Here is a 17,383-nt window from a genome sequence, read left to right as displayed (position 1 = left end):
CGCTATTTGATTTGACCAATGAGCGCGCGGTGCTAATAATATATCAGATGGTACCTCATTCCCCGAGAGTATAATATAATGCTTATTTTGCTTATGTTATTATGGTTATACCAAGGTGAGATGTCAGATAATACTCATCATTTGACTATTGTAAGACTTTTTTATTACGTAGGAATCATCAGAGAAAAAGATTTTTGGAAGATTGAACTTTAGAAAAAGGTTGATGTATAGTAGGCGGAGACTTGTATTTGATTTAGTACGAAGTCAGTACACACAAGTCTATTAGTAACAGTGTAACTCCATTAGTGTTTTCCAATGAATTAATTTATCTAAACAACGGCGAAACGAACGAGATGTATAGGGTAATCAATTATTATGTACAATATATGTTGAAAGCGTGGAATACAATTATTGACTTCCTCGATATGAATTAATGTGTACGTATATTTTAACGTTAGCTCTGATCCGGCAATAATTTCTGGTCACAGGGTATTCACGTATACGTAATTAATATTGTTTCTGCATAACATTCCATGAACTATGTTAGAAACTTTTTTTAAGTCAATTATTAAAACGACTAAAGATTCGAAGTCGTTATATTTTTATGATTAGATATATAATAATAATAAAGTCTTTAAACACGGATATAAAATAAATGACTGCCCCATGTCATTACAGTCAAAGAGCAATAGGTACTTAATGTTGTTTTGTTCAGGTTTGAAGGGCGAGTAAGCCAGTGTAACCACAAGGGGCTTTATGTCTTAGCTCCCAATCATGGTGGCGCATTAGAGATTTAAGGAATGGTTAACAATTCTTAAGTCGAAATGGCCCAGTGGTAAGAACGCGCGCATCTTAACCGATGATTGCGGGTTCAAACCCAGGCAAGCACCACAGGTTTAGAATGGTGCCACAAAAAAATTAAAGGTACATTTTTCTTACACTATAATTAGAATATTCATAATTGCTATGCATTCTATTTATTCAATATCTGAATTGAATATAGATTGAATTTAAAGGTTATAATGCTGTTGACGTAAGTAGTCCCAGTACCTAAACTACCTGCTAATATAATTAATAGATTGTAGCAGCCCTAGTTGGCACTGATCCAGTCTATATTACCCTGCATCATTTATAATACTAATCGCTTAGATATCGGTTTGTTAATCACAACCCATTTTGGGGCCAAAGACCTCAATTTTAATGCGATTTCCAACCTAACCATTATAATTGCTTTTGCGAGAATATTCAAATTGATTACAGTTTCATTAATTAATTTTAATTATAAAGACTTACTAAAGTTATCTTAATATAAGAAACTAAGTAAATATACTTTATTTTCTATTTTAAGAATCTGAGTTAAAGTCAAGAAAATCATTCTTATGCTTTGGAGGTTGTAAATGCTAGCGTGCAAGCTAGTCGGTCCAACGATTGGCCAACTTTTGATCCAAAGATTAATGTTACATTCGGCCAATAGTTGGTAGCACATCAAAGGCCTTTCTCGTATTTATTTTGGTAGGAATTTTCTGATATCGAAAAACTTTTCCAAGAATTAAATGAATTGAACACTGTTCAAATCACACCCAAATCATGTCATTGGATAAATATATATACCTACATTGGACAGACGTAGATAATGTCAATAAATTTTATATAAAAAAATATACCAATAATGTATGATTTTACGTAAAAAGGAAAATGAATTTGGTAAATATTTTTACATTCGACAAATTCGTACAAACAACAAATCTATCAAACAGCCGCGGGGTACAAAAATGGATTTGTGTTTTTTATTCTCCACAAAGGTTTTAAGAGATGTTTATTGTGTTTATGCGTTTTCCTTTTGATCGTTAACGTTACTTACCGAAAAATCATTTATGGATTTCTGGATTTACAACCAAGTAATATACCTATTTTTATCATTTCTGATATTTTTTATCTAACAAGGCACTTATATCTGTTCCTAAATTTCTCCAAGATACTGACCTAACTATGTACTTACTTATAAGTTAGTTCCATAAGAAAATAGTTGATATAATTCTTTATTGGCGCTCATTGTATTGGAAAAGTTGAAATTTGTAACATTTGTCTTGTGTTCCCGTTTGTGATAGATCATTGTATAAATCAGTCTTGTCATCTGCTTGGTCTTCTAATCTAAGCTGATTATGATTAAAAATGTGAGGGGAAGAGAAAGTTGCGAGCGCCATGAAAGATAACATTTCAATTTGTGAAAAGTAATTACACGTGAGGTAGATCAATTAATCGAAGAGGTGTTCCTGATGAAATAATAAATAAATAGAAATAATCCGATTGAGCACATATATGTAGGAAACAGGAGTCGCCACGTAACATGCCAGATATTTTTATTTAGAGCATTTGGACATTTTCCTGTTCGTGGCTAAAAACTGCGACCTTTCGAATTGATACTAGTTGTGAAAGATTTTTTTGAGTTATTTAAAAAATAAACACTCTTTTGTTATAATTAGCAGATTTAAGATCCGGACATTTGATCTTAACATTACTAATACATGTAATTAAAAAAATGTTGTTCTACTAAAATTTGAGCTTTATTAAAACAAACTCTAATTGAATTCTAAATGAGATTTTGCTGTATTTGTTTATCTATTTATAAAGTATCGATATAAAGAATACTAAACTTATCATCGTAAAATTTTGCATGCGAAAAGACGTACGTTATCGAACAATCCCCTAAAAGATGCGGGCAAAGCCGCAACCGGAAACTATTGTTTTATAGAACGACGATAGCTAAAAATTTTATTTTACTTTTCATACTGCATTAAGAAATATATTGATTAATGTGTATTGTACTGAAATGGCAGAATTCGAACCCAAGATAAAATTGTGAATGTCATAAATCATAAATAAGTATGATTAATTACCCACAAGGGTATAACGATTATTTTTTCATAAAAAAGTTAGGTTGGTATATCTGATAGAGTAAATAAATATATAGATATAAAAAAGGTCATATACATATATGTATGTTAAAACGGTTTTTTAATATCCAATTAGTTGTAACACGCCTAATCTATTTCTAGATTGTGCTGCAGCACCGATTACTGTCACAAGTGGTATAGTTTTATTATTAGTAATAATTAAAGGCAAATTGAATCGGATAATAATTTAAAACAATTGAAAGAGGCATTATTACTAGCCATTATTGTAAAAAAGTTAAGACCCACCAACCAGCTAAGACACCCAAACTGTCTGCCTTCGAATTAGTAAAATATATAATATTTTGGACTTACCTCCGCGAGAGAAGTTGACCCAGGTATCTTCAAGCTAAATGTGAACGGGGTATTCAATCTTTGAAGGACCTCACGGAAATCCAGAGGCACTCCCCTCGGCCTTAGAAGTCTGAAGTAAGTGCCAAGGGATGAACCGTGTAAGGAGAGATATGTTCCGAAAAGTCGCATAAATCCGCCCCCTAAAGGAGAAATGAGAAAATTATTTATTTGTACATATATTATGAAACATTTGTATTTATTGGGCACCGGCTCCAAATATAACAATAATTATAACTACATTATATAATCGTAAATCAACTTTTAAGTAGTCTAATTTTTTTCATTTCATTTTACCTAGGAGGATTCTCAAAAATATGTTAAATATGCAATTATTTTTATTACTTTTTAGTGCATTTTTATTTGTTTTAAAATAGTGTTTTGTTTGAAGTCGGTTTTTCTTTTTGTTAAAATTTTATTTATTTAATTTAATTTATACCTGTTTGTATGTCATTAAGTCAATTGAATTGCTTTCAAACATGGCCATTCTTAATGCTCACTGTTACAACTTGCTAGACAGAAGTATGTCTAGATAATAGCGTAGTTGATTATATATAGTAGATTATATCAAATGAAATGTGAAAGAGCCAGCAGAATGAGTAGGCAACTTATGCCCTAATAATATCTTCAGTGCCAGTATCTATTGCCAACTTAAATTTACCATATTGGTGTTCTTAAGAAATAGATAGTTAAAACCTTAGAAATAACCGCGTGTGTATATTTGGACCATGTTGAAATAAAACTAGTTATAACGGATTTGAATCGCGTATATTAATTATTTTTAACATCCCGACGTTTCGAGCACTTTACAGCGTTCGTGGTCACGGGTAGACCACGTGGTCAGTCTAATTAATATACGCGATTCAAATCCGTTATAACTAGTTTTATTTCAATGTGTAATAATCGCGAAAATTTAAGACAACCATGTCATTTATTTGTAACATAAAATATAAAAGAGACGCGTTACACTAAAAAGTTTGAATTGAATTTGAATCATTTAATAATTTAGCTTTACTTACAATATTTATGAATTAGCTTGTGAAAAAATTCGTCTCTCACTCATAAAAAAAATCTTAGAATTTTTATTAGCACTTTGTATTCTGTAACGCTAGAATCAATTACATTATCTTGTCTTCATTCCGGCTATAGAAACGCGGAAAGCTGCCAATCTGATTGAATAATACCTCCCCAAAGTCTCATTCGAGAATCTTCACTAAATTATATCTGTGAGATAAATTGTGTCATCGTTTGAGGAAATTGAACGATATTGGACATTTATACTTCAAATATGCTTAGAGACGATTGATGTACAAGTCCTTATTAAGTTACAGGCAGTAAAGTAACAGCGTGTAAATATCTCTTTGCTGAGTTAAGGCCTATTTACTTTGGATCATATAATATCAAAATGTTCGTAAATTTTGGATGAAGATGAGGCGCATTTTCACCTACTTAATTTATTGAGCTGAGATGACCCGATTAACTGACGATTTCGGGTTCAAACCTAGGTAAGCACCACTATATATGTGCTTAATTTGTGTTTATAATTCATTTCGTGCTCGGGGTGAAGGAAACCTGCATGTGTCTAATTTCATCGAAATTCTGCCAAATGTGCATTCCACCAACCCGCATTGGAACGACGTGGTGGAATATGTTCCAAATCCTCTCCTTAGTGGGAGAGGAGGCCTTAGCCCAGCAGTGGGAAATTCACAGGCTGTTACTGTTACTGTTTTACTTTTAATTTATGAGTAACTAGCGATCCGCCCCGGCTTCATACGGGTGCAATATGTACTGATACTAAATATTCTACAGAATTTGTTTATTAACGATATCACATTAGAAACGTCTAAAGTGTTTTTTTTTCTATATTTTTCATGTATTAGGTATATACAAAAACCTTCCTCTCGAATCACTTTATCTTTTAAAAAAATCGCATCATTATCCGTTGCGTAATTATAAAGATCTAAGCATATATAGGCTTCATTTTCAACCGACTTCCAAAAGGAGGAGGTTATCAATTCGTCTGTATTTTTTTTTTTTTTTTTTTATGTTTGTTACCTCATAACTTTTCACTGGGTGGACCGATTTTGATAATTTTTTTTTTTGTTTGAAAGGTAGTGCTTCCCGTGGGGTCCCATTTTTATTATTTTTTTTTCCGATGATGGTATCCATGTGAAAACGACATAAGTCTTAAATTTGCATTACGTATATACGCGACAAATAGGTGAATAACTGAAAATCACGTTAACCAATTTTGATAATTCTTTTTTTATTATAAAATATATACTTCAAGGTTAATTTGGTGAAAGTTTGGTAAGGTTCTGAGCACATGATCCATGACAAAGTAACGGAACGGAAGGGAACGGAACAATTCTGAGGAGCACGTTAGCGATACTCGGTCGAATCTTTTATTTATGGGTTATTTGAATATTTGAGTCACCTTCCGTAATGTGGTTATGTTTATGTAATTATCATAGTCGAATATTATAATCAACTAGCTACCCACCCCGGCTTCGCACGGGTGCAATACTGATACTAAATATACTACAGAATTTGTTTATATACAACATCACATCGCAAACTTCTAAAATTATCAGTGTTTCTTTACTATATTCTTCATGTATTATATACACAATCCCTTGAATCACACTATCTTTAAAAAAAAACCGCATCAAAATCCGTTGCGTAGATTTAAAGATATAGGGACAGAGAAAGCGACTTTGTTTTATACTATGTAGTGATGGAACTCCTATACGGCTCGCAGTAGGGTGCGATATGGGGCAGAATTTCTTACTATCTTTAATCAAATTTTGTGTATATGATGTGATGTCATATGATGTACGAATATAGTTGGTCTTTTTCAAAGTTTTTTTGCTGAGTTCGATTACAGCTCTTTCGAGGGATCCTTGTAGTTTACGCCGCGTGACGTATTAAATCCGCATTTTCGAAAGTCTATTTTTGCTTTATTCGCAAGATTCCTTTGAAATTGTCCTCGAAGTAGTTTCTGACTCATATAAACGGAACGCTTAATCTATCCATATTAAAAAAAAATTAGTTAGTCAACATCAGCTTCACTTAAAATGAAAAAATAAATAAAATTTTAACAAAAAGAAAAACCGACTTCAAACAAAACACTATTTTAAAACAAATGAATATGCACGAAAAAGTAATAAAAATAATTGCGTATTCAACATATTTTTTAGAGTCTTCCTAAGTTAAATGAAATGAAAAATATTAGACTACTTAAAAGTCGATTAACGATTATATCATGTAGTTATAATTATTGTTATATTTGGAGTCGGTGTCAGCCAATAAAACCCTATAGTATATCTATCAAAAAACAATACGAGAATACTTTAACAAATATGTTTTTTTCAAATTACCTTTTACACAATAATATACTGGATCAATCAAGGGGCCCGTATCGCTTCTTTCTTTTGATTGTTGGGGCAAGGGCACCGTGGCTGACACCGGCTCCAAATATAACAATAGTTATAACTACATGATATAATCGTTAATCGACTTTTAAGTAGTCTAATATTTTTCATTTCATTTAACTTAGGAAGACTCTAAAAAATATGTTGAATACGCAATTATTTTTATTACTTTTTCGTGCATATTCATTTGTTTTAAAATAGTGTTTTGTTTGAAGTCGGTTTTTCTTTTTGTTAAAATTTTATATACTATGTAATGCACTCTAAGACTGTGAAATTTCGATGCTACTTGCCTAGATTGAATATTAATTTTTCACTTTAGATTTACATTTTCTTACTACTGGTCCATTTCAGCAGATTCACCATTATACTTAGCTTAGTTGTTATTAATTATGAGTTGCTCTGTGTATAATGTTTTGTATTACTGGTATATTAGTACTATAATAATTTAAAAAAAAAGTCGTTTTTGGAATGTGTAGAATAATAAAATTTATTATTAATACCAATACATAAAATAACATGTTTCAGACAATTTAATCAAAACATTATCTATATAAATAATAAAATTGGAGTATGAAAATAACTGCCTTTTACTAAACGCATATATGTATATGGATATACCAAAACAACATTTTTTTATAATTTTCCGACTTATCTATGGAACAGCTGGACCGATTTTGACAGGACTTTCACAGGCACATATCTAATGTAATAAGGAGTAACTTAGGCTACAGTAATAACTGTTTTGTTAAAATCATATAATATAATTGAACGTATATTCTAGTCATAGCAATGCGTGGCCAGGTTCATAGTTCTATATAAGGAGTTTCTTATTACTTATATAAATAAATATTTACCTCTAGTTTGAGTAAGTCGAAAAGTTTCTTTAGCAATTTTTTTAGTTCGACTTATCTTCGAGTACCTATAGTAGTTCATTTTTTAACTTTACAACGTATGTAAATGTAAATAATCGTTCTGCATTAAATAGATAAAATAAAAATCGCATTTCAATAGTAATTACTCCATTAACACGCAAATGCATAAACAGGGGTGACAGTCACAATTTACAGACAGAATAAGTAGTCATCGATTTTTATTGCAACTTTGCGTGAGGTAAACCTATTTTGTTTTCAGTATCGATATACGTATGTAAATTGGTGGAAAAGAGTATCTACTGAGTTTTTTTTAATACCTTAAAGTTTACCATTCAGACCTAAAAGTATGTATTTAATCCTAATAAATGTCAATCATATCCCAGATATATAGAAGGATAACTACAGATGGAACATTTTTAGGTTGTAGTATCATGTTAAAGAGATTGCAATTTACGATTGTTACGATTCGACAAAGATTTAATATTAGAGAGTGTAAGAATAAATAAAAAATTAACAAAAAGAAAAACCGACTTCAAACAAACACTATTATAATACAAATGAATATGCACTAAAAAGTAATAAAAATAATTGTACATTCAACATATTTTTTAGAGTCCACCTAAGTAAAATGAAATGAAAAATATTAGACTACTTAAAAGTCGATTTACGATTATATAATGCAGTTTATTTATTGTTATATTTGGAGCCGGTGTTCGACTGTAGACGAAAGACTTGCAGTTTACAATGAAATTAACTTTGGTATAGGTTGGTGGACGAGCATATGGGCTACCTGATGGTAAGTGGTCACCATCACCCATAGAGAATGACGCTGTAAGAAATATTAATTATTCCCTACATCGTCAATGTGCCACCAACCTTAGGAACTAAGATGTTATGTCCCTTGTACCTGTAGTTACACTGGCTCACTCACCCTTCAAACCAGAACACGACAATACTAAGTACTGTTATTTGGCGGTAGATTAACTGGTGAGTGGGTGGTACCTACCCAGACGGGCTTGCACCAAGCCCTACCACCAAGTTTCGCGGGAGAAGTACATGTCTGAATTGAATATCAGAATGTATATTTAAATTTATAAATCCAGCCATAGTACATATATCAAATACGATATAGTTTAATCGGAATCTAAAACGGTAAATAATAGTCAATAGCATTTAAATTTTAAAACAATACTTGAGGATCAGTAGCAGAAAATGAAAATTATTTAATGAATTTAGTAATCCCAACGACGCCGTAACTTAAAACCAACCCATTATTAATAGAATTAATTAAATGGAACCCAAAATGAATAATATATAACAGAGTTATTAGAATTCTTGCCTTTGTATGTATTTTTTTATATAAAAGATATTATCTTTCCTTAATAATTCCTTCCTCCTAAGTGAGTATTCTTTGTATTTTATGATAATACGTAGAGGCTAAAATATTTAATTAAAGGGAATATCCTACTAATATTATAAATGCGAAAGATTGGGAGAATATATGTGTATATGTTTGTTATTCTTTCACGAAAAAACTACTGAATGGATTCGATGAAATTTTAAAGCAATATGGTGCACGAAGCCGGTGCACGTTGCTAATAATTAATACATTTGTTTCTATATTAATGAATATTTTTTTAATTAAATGTCACGAAAATATCGCCTACTAATAATTATTGAGAATCGTAAATAGTCTCGTAAATCTGACAAGACATATTAATACGGATCGTTAAATCGTTAGGTTGTAAAAATAGCTAAATGGTCTGAGATAAGCGGTGACAAAAACTTTATCTTTTATTTATCGTCACCTAATTTCTTTAGGGGATTCGTCATTAAATTCGTCTAAAGTGTTACTTTAAATGCCCTACAGCTGGAATAAGATTTCCTGTCCTCTTGTGAAGAAGTATTAGTATAACGTTACAAGAATTACAGATGTTTTGACAGTCACTATACACACTCTAGTGATTGTTATGTTCTGAAACATATTAAGCGTGTGATTTAAATAGGCTATAGCTATGACAGCTCACTTTAAAAAATCTGAAAATAGATATGGCATAATTCAAATCCATTTTCAAACTGCGCTTACTTGATGAAATCACACAAAAACCAACAATAAAGCTGTTTGTGAAACATTGTTTTATGTTACAGTGTTTTCCTTTCCTACCCCTTATCTTTAGTATATCGCTCTCAAAAAGCGTATATTTTTTTACGATATATATATATATATATATATATATATATATATATATATATATATATATATATATATATATATATATATATATATATATATATATATATATATATATATATATATATATATATATATATATATCGTAAAAAAGTTACGTTTACGATTCTCAATAATTAATTATATATATATATATATATATATATATAAATTCAAAAGATGAAAATGTTATCCGTATCGATGCAAGAATTTCAATATTGTATTTTATTTTATATAATGAATAGTGAACTTGACTATTTGATGTTACTGTTCAATTTCTACTTCATCCCTAAGATCTGGATTTATTCGTTTCAATCATGAGTTCAATACTTTCGTGCTTTCATTTTTATCTGACAGTTTCATTCATCGTTTTACATAACTATATAACAATGAACTTTGAGATATCAGTCTTTCAAATCTACTATAAAAAGTTTGAAAATAATTTATACAATAAAAAAATGTTATAAATTTATTTATATTTTTGTTTAGTTTATTTTGTTAAAATACTATTAATTTAATAATCTGTTAGAACCGTACAGTATCAAAAGTCAATAAAATAGATTCGTAAGCCAATGTTATTACGGATACAGACGATATAGCTTTGAACAAATTGCTGACAATTTATGGAATAGCCTTATAGTTTACCATTGCTAACCTATCAGCAAAAGTGACATTTAATAAACTTATATATTTATTTGACAATTTTCTCTCATCGATGATTTAATTAAATCAGAAGCAAAATCAACTACTTGCAAACTTTAACCATCCACAAAACTTGTACTCGAATATTACATAATAATTTTAGAATATTGTGCTCAAAATTGATCTTAAAGTTTGACTTTTAACACGCTCGAATAAATATACTTTAAAATTATCTCAAAATTCTTTTTCCATCATTATAACAGCAAAAGGCGATACGATTCTTTATTTCTACTGCATTGACTAAGAAAGGTTATGTAACAACAAAATAGAAGCGAGACTAGGTCAAACAAGAACAGCGTCGGAGGCATCAAAAATAGAATTTCCAGTTATATCCTGACTGAATTGATTTAACTCTACCAGTATCGAAACAATTTTATAAACTCAACATGAAAATTGATATCGAAGAAATATCCGAGCGAAATGCAACTAAGAAAGCTACAGTTACGTAAAATATTGCGAAGTATAATTCCATAATCTTGGATTAGTCTCGAAATGAAAGTTAATTTACACTGCTGAAAGATGGATAAAAGTTACGTATTTTAGTAAGAAAGAGCCATTGTGTCCGCAATTTCGTTCGCTTGGACGATGAAAGGGTAAATATGGAATCCTCTAGCAACCCTTTCAATTGTGTGAAATGAAAATATTCCATATTTTGATTCCAATATCAAAACAGTCTCTTTCGACGTTTTTAGGAATAAAGTTCATTTGCTTACACATTTGATGTGTCCAATCATATATCGCTAGTATATATGTATGAGTAATGGATTAACGAGTATTGTCAACTTGTAAGGGCCTATGTAAGCCCAATGACTATACTTTCTATACTGTTTGTTGGGTGCAGATGATTTGGTGGTTAGACATGTTTTGGATCTTCATAGAATACAACATATTTAAGACACTAAACTTTTAAATTGATCTATATCAATAATTATGTTTGTAATAAGATATAAATTTTACTTTAAAATTAAATTAAAAGTACCCACATTCTTTATCACAAAGAGTTACTTTAAGTACAAAATAATTAAAAATATTTTAAATTCTCTCCTAATGACACAAATTTTTAATTTTGTGTCAAACTTTTTCGTGGTATCCTTCTTGAAAATTGTTTACAGGGTACTTAATAGAAGCAAGTTTTAAGAAAGCGGCGGTGAGCTGAAAATACAAACTTCTTGTTCATAAAGTAGAGCATTTCGTCCAATTTGGAATATTCTCCAGACTTTATGTAATACTGCAGTATCGTATCTTTCAATTCAGCCGGCAGTCATAAATATATGAAATTACTTAGGGAAATCTGGATACTACATTTAGGGATATATCAAATCATTAAGAAATACTAAAATGTCTTTGTTTGAATCTCATTTTTTTGGTACTACGAGAGGAGGTTATGTTTATGAATTCAAAACGAGTTTATTATAGCATAAGTGGATATTACTACTATTATACCTTGTATTATTATGTTTGGTGTTCTTATGTCATAGCTATATATATTTATTTTAGATTTTATTTGTATTCAGTTTCATTTATAGGCAACTTTTTTTATAAGACTGCTATAGTATCAGCCAGTTGTATCTCACAGACCATCTATCTTCTTAAAGAAAAGGATTTATGTTCGAGCTTGTGGACTATCTCGTCTCATCACATTCTATTTGTAAATAATATATGTATGTGTGTTACGTAATAATATTTATAGTTATAATAATCATAGCAATTGAAACTTTTCTTAAAGTTATCGAACACGAGAACACATGTCTGGCAACTAAGAGTATTTCCAAGAACATTTCCGAAGAAATTAAAAAACTTTTAGTTGTAAATTACGTACCAAGTTGAACGAGCTCCAATCGCTTGTCAGTGATGAAGTGCCAAGGAAATGCTTTGCAGAAACTAGCAACTCCGATCCTTAGATCATTTACTTTGTTTGATGTCGCCAGGCTTACTGCGTCGCTGGCAGCTTCGCAGTTGTCTTCTTTTAATTTCTGATTTAACGGTAGTGCACTTATATCGTATCTGCAAGAAATTCATCGTATATACATATGTATATAGTAATAATAATAAATATTCGACAACATCGCATACATTATACTGATCCCAATAAGTAGCTAAAGTACTTGTGTTGTGGAAAATCAGAAGTAACGACTGTACCAAAAACACACAGACCCAAGACAATATAGAAAACTAATCAACTTTTTCTACATTGACTCGGCTGAGAATCAAACCCAGGACCTTGGAGTGGCATGTGAAAACGGCCTATGAAAACCGGTGTACAAAGTACTCGACCACGGAGGTCGATTAATTAATATATTTATTTTAATTTTCATTTGTTATATTAATAAACTTACCTAAATCTTCTAGGGTCATTGGAATAGCTCATCAGTCTTATGTCTGTCTGGGTGTCATAGAGTCGCATTGCTATCGCTTTAAGACAACCGACTAGTAAATATGCGACGGGTTCACTCTCTGTTGTCAGGTGTAATTGTATTCGACCAGCGTGCGAAGTTGTACAAACGAAAGCCGCTTCGTTCTCCGTTGATTCGTCTTTGAGAATATCGTCCTGTTGAAATTGTGTTAAGCATTAGTTTATGGACTGCATATGCTATCATATGTAACATTTTGCATGAATATGTTGACAGTTTTATTTTATTCCCAATCAAGCTTATGATTTGGGTAGGATTGGTACCAAAAATATTTCAAGTTTCATGTGTCATATAAATATAAGGGGGCGTTCAATTATTACGTAAAGAAATTTGCGGGAAGGGTTCTTTTAAAATTTTACAATCTGTTACAGAGGTGCGAGGGGTTCTTTCTTACAGAAAAACCTTACGGGTTACAAGAGAAGAAGCGGTTACAAATCTTCAAAAATTGAGTTACGTAATACTGGAATGCTCCCTAAAAGGGATCACACAAGAGTACCTCAGCATGGAGAAGATAATGGCTCTTATATTTATCAGGAAGATGGAGTAAAGATTTAAAAAAACCAATACTGTTGCATCTTTTAATAACAAAAACTGCCAATGTCAAGGCATTAAAAACAACGTCTCACCTGATCATGCAAAACATCGTGTACACTGTCGAGGGTTGTTAGAAATTCAGTCAAATCAGTTCCTAGACATTTAAACGCTCGTTCCAATCGACAATTGTGTGAAAATGCCGTTAAAATTAAATATTCTCCTAATTTTGCCATAAAGTCTTTAGTGCTTACACCTGGAAGAATTAAAATTTGTTAAAAAAATTACACAATATTAAATACAGATTATTTTTTATTACATAGGTTGGTGGATGAACAAATAGGATTTCTGACGGTAAGTGATCAGCACGGCCCATAGACAATGGCGCTGTAACAAATATTAACCATTTATTACATCACCAATCTTGGGAACTAAGATTTTATGTCCTTGTGCTTGTAGTTACACTGGCTCACTCCCCTTCAAATCGGAACACAACAATACTGAGTACTGATGTTTGCCGATAGAATATCCGATTAGTGGGTGGTACCTACCCAGACGGGCTTTTACAAAGCCCTACCACCAAGTAACATCTCAAACTGTAGTAAAAATTTACAGAATAGTTAACTATAGTGTAAATATTTATTACAGAGTAGCATGCCCATGAAGAGCTGTTTTTAGAAGTAATATTATTATTACAGCACTGTCCAAGAAAATAATAATAGCATGAACAAGAGAAACCATATATCGCGTGAAAATTATAAATACTATGTTAATACAATTTCCACGAATGTATTCTTTGAGTATGTACTTTGCTAGTATGAATGTTTAAGTGAAGTTTAAAGCTTAATAAATATATTATGCATTGTGAATTAATTTAAAAACATGGATATGAATACAACCTATTTATATTTTCGTTTTTGTTTGGACTGTTTTACTATAAAATAACTTAAGCAAACGTGCCAACTTTATTGCCTTGGAATGCATAACAGCTACGCTTGCTTTCGCCGAATTTGAAGCAAGTTTGAACTTGATAGCTCTAACACGTGCTGACTACCTTCAAAGGCACGGCTCCAAACTCTAGCGACAACAAGTTGCAAATAAATATATGCTATTTATAAATTATATGATGGTGTGATTTACACCAGTGAAAAAATTGTACCTACATAATTAAAAGTATATATGCATAGCTTCAGTTCACTTACGATGACACTCAACTAGCTCGAGAGCTGATAGATTAGATTCATTGGATCTGACGTTGTGTACATAACTTTTTGTTCTTTATCAAGGTTGGCGGACGAGCATATGGGCCCCCTGATGGTAAGTGGTCGCCATCACCCATAGACAACGCTTTAAGAAATATTAACTATTCCTTACATCGTCAATGTGCCACCGACCTTGTGAACTAAGATGTTATGTCCCTTGTGCCTGTAGTTACACTGGCTTACTCACCCTACAAACCGGAACACAATAATACTGAGCACTGTTATTTGGCGTTAGAATAACTGATGAGTGGATGGTACCTACCCAGACTGGCTTGCACAAAGCCCTACCACCAAGTAAGATACGTTAGATACAAGTTACATACGTGTATATTAATATTAAGGCGACACAGTAAAATATTTACGATACAATCGAGAATCCGTTTGTCTTCACTCTGTATACATTATTGTTTTACGGGTTGTCAAAACATAAACGCCACAAAAACATTTGAAAACTCAAGTCATCATATTTCAAAAATGGAACAAAGGACTAACTTACTCTGTTCGTGACGTTTGAAAAAATTGAATTAATTTACGGAGTCATCAATCTTACTTGTACATTTTTTACCAACAAGAATAATATGACTCATAAGTATGATAAAACAACAATATAAATATACTGTTCGAAATATTTTCACTAACTTGGAACGTGGATGAACTTCATGAAATTACAATTAGGGGTTTGAAACACGAGGTGTACAAAAATTTGCATGACCTTCATTGAATACCAAACACAGTTGCTTTAATGAAGTTATTCAAATATCTAGATAGCTTGTCGAACTACACGATGACTGAAATAAATGAGCTAACTTTATTATCTTAGTGTGCGTGACATTCGAAATAAAGTTATAATAGTGTGCGTGTTCTTTGGTCAGTTGTTGGCTACAAATTTCGACGGAATCTCCGTTTCACAATCTTTATACACATAGCTATTACTTTACGGTATACAAATAAATTTATGTATTTTGTTGCTAACGAAATGACACGATTTAATCAAATGTTATCACTTTAATTGATTGAGAGATGTTTGTTCTAAAAATCAACATTTTACGTTGAACTTTGACAAAAAGTTTTACTTGAAATTCATGCCAAACATTCAAATGAAATTCGCAAATGGAAAATAAGACCCAATAATGGATTTCTTGGAAGAAAGAAAAGTTATATATATTAAAAAAAAACACAAAAGAATGTACCAGTATGTTACGATTTTTAACATAGTTGTTATTGTCGATATTACGAGTAATGAAATACAATATAAACATATTTTTATTTTACATTACAAATATAAAATGGGGACAATCGGCGGGTATCATTACAAAGAAATTTCTTCAGATATTTTTAAAACATAAGACCGACATTATTTATTTCCTTATATTTATATATACACATATTTTCAATTTTTTAAAAAATGTATACGAGTCTTTTGTGAATCGACAATAACGAACTAAGTATTTCAAATAGCCTACCACAAGTGTCTACGTAAATATGTGTACAACTTTTTTTGTATATACCTATGTAATATATTTATAAATAAAATAAAAATACTATACATAATATTCTAAATATAAATAAAATACCATTTATGAATTTTTTTTCTTATCATATAAATAAATATCTAATTACATAAGAATAGTAATATTATTTAGTACTTACTATCCGTAGCTCGGACTGCGTCATATATTTCTTGTAAATATGCGTAATTTCTACAGGATTTGACGTCATCTGGTAATCGCCGACTAAAGACATAAACATATAATTACTATTTTATCAACATATAAGAAGTGTAGCAGTATCAGTAACAGTATGTAAGTTTCCCAGTACTGGGCTAAGGCCTCCTCCTCTTCTGTGGAGAAGGTATGGATCATAATCCACCTCGCCGCTGAAATGCCGGTCGGTCGAAACACGTGGCAGAATTTCGTTGAAATTTGACACATGCTAGTTTCCTCACGATGTTTTTCTTCGCCGACGAGCACGAGACGATGTATAAACACAAATTAAGCACATGCAAATACAGTGGTGCTTGCCTGGATTTGTACCCGTAATCATAGATTAAAATGCACGGACACCACTGGTTCATCTCGGCTCATAAGAAGTGTATGATATTTTTTTCTTCAAAATAATTGTAAAACGAACACCATATATAACTAATACGAATTTATTACGACAATAGTGAGATCGACCTAACCACTATAGTAATTGCGTAAATTTATTTTGAGATATTTAAAATAAAACTCTGTATCATTTCACTCACATATAAAAATTAAATATTCATATTTACAAAGTCAATTTATGCTTTTACTTAACTTCAATTTATTAACATATTAATTCACTTTTATTAAAAACTCTTAACTCGTTTTGTTACTCTCGTTAAGGATTCAAGATTCGAAACTGTAATGAGCATCATCGTCTAATTACATTAATTAAAGAGTTTCTAAAGCATTTTTGACATGAGTGCAAATACAAATTTGAAAACGAATGCTACCTCAATTTAAAATAAAAATTTTCACGACATTCAGTGTTTACAATACTTAAAGCTACATATAAAATAACTGGAGCGTATTTTTATGAAATTAACAAGCTGTCACGTGAATAAAAATAAATACGTCATTAGTATTCATAAAACTCAGCTATAAGACAAGTAT

At 31.1% G+C, this 17,383-nt stretch overlaps 1 protein-coding gene across 1 annotated transcript in view; it reads right to left on the bottom strand.

The window, feature by feature from the left end:
• Positions 1 to 17,383, bottom strand: part of LOC124538061 (head-specific guanylate cyclase) — a 117,675-nt gene that overhangs the window by 32,520 nt on the left and 67,772 nt on the right. Inside the window, exons 4-8 of the mRNA XM_047115070.1 lie at positions 16,395 to 16,477; positions 13,578 to 13,738; positions 12,877 to 13,088; positions 12,360 to 12,544; positions 3,267 to 3,445 (exon numbers count right to left, since the gene is read on the bottom strand). Of these exons, the coding sequence (XP_046971026.1) occupies positions 3,267 to 3,445; positions 12,360 to 12,544; positions 12,877 to 13,088; positions 13,578 to 13,738; positions 16,395 to 16,477 (820 nt within the window). The remainder of the gene's footprint in view (positions 1 to 3,266; positions 3,446 to 12,359; positions 12,545 to 12,876; positions 13,089 to 13,577; positions 13,739 to 16,394; positions 16,478 to 17,383) is intronic.

Source organism: Vanessa cardui, chromosome 19 (genome assembly GCF_905220365.1).
Source record: "Vanessa cardui chromosome 19, ilVanCard2.1, whole genome shotgun sequence".
In the NCBI taxonomy this organism is placed as follows: Eukaryota; Metazoa; Arthropoda; class Insecta; order Lepidoptera; family Nymphalidae; genus Vanessa; species Vanessa cardui.
Note: the sequence above shows the minus strand (reverse complement) of the source record. Positions and strands in the feature narration are given on the sequence as shown.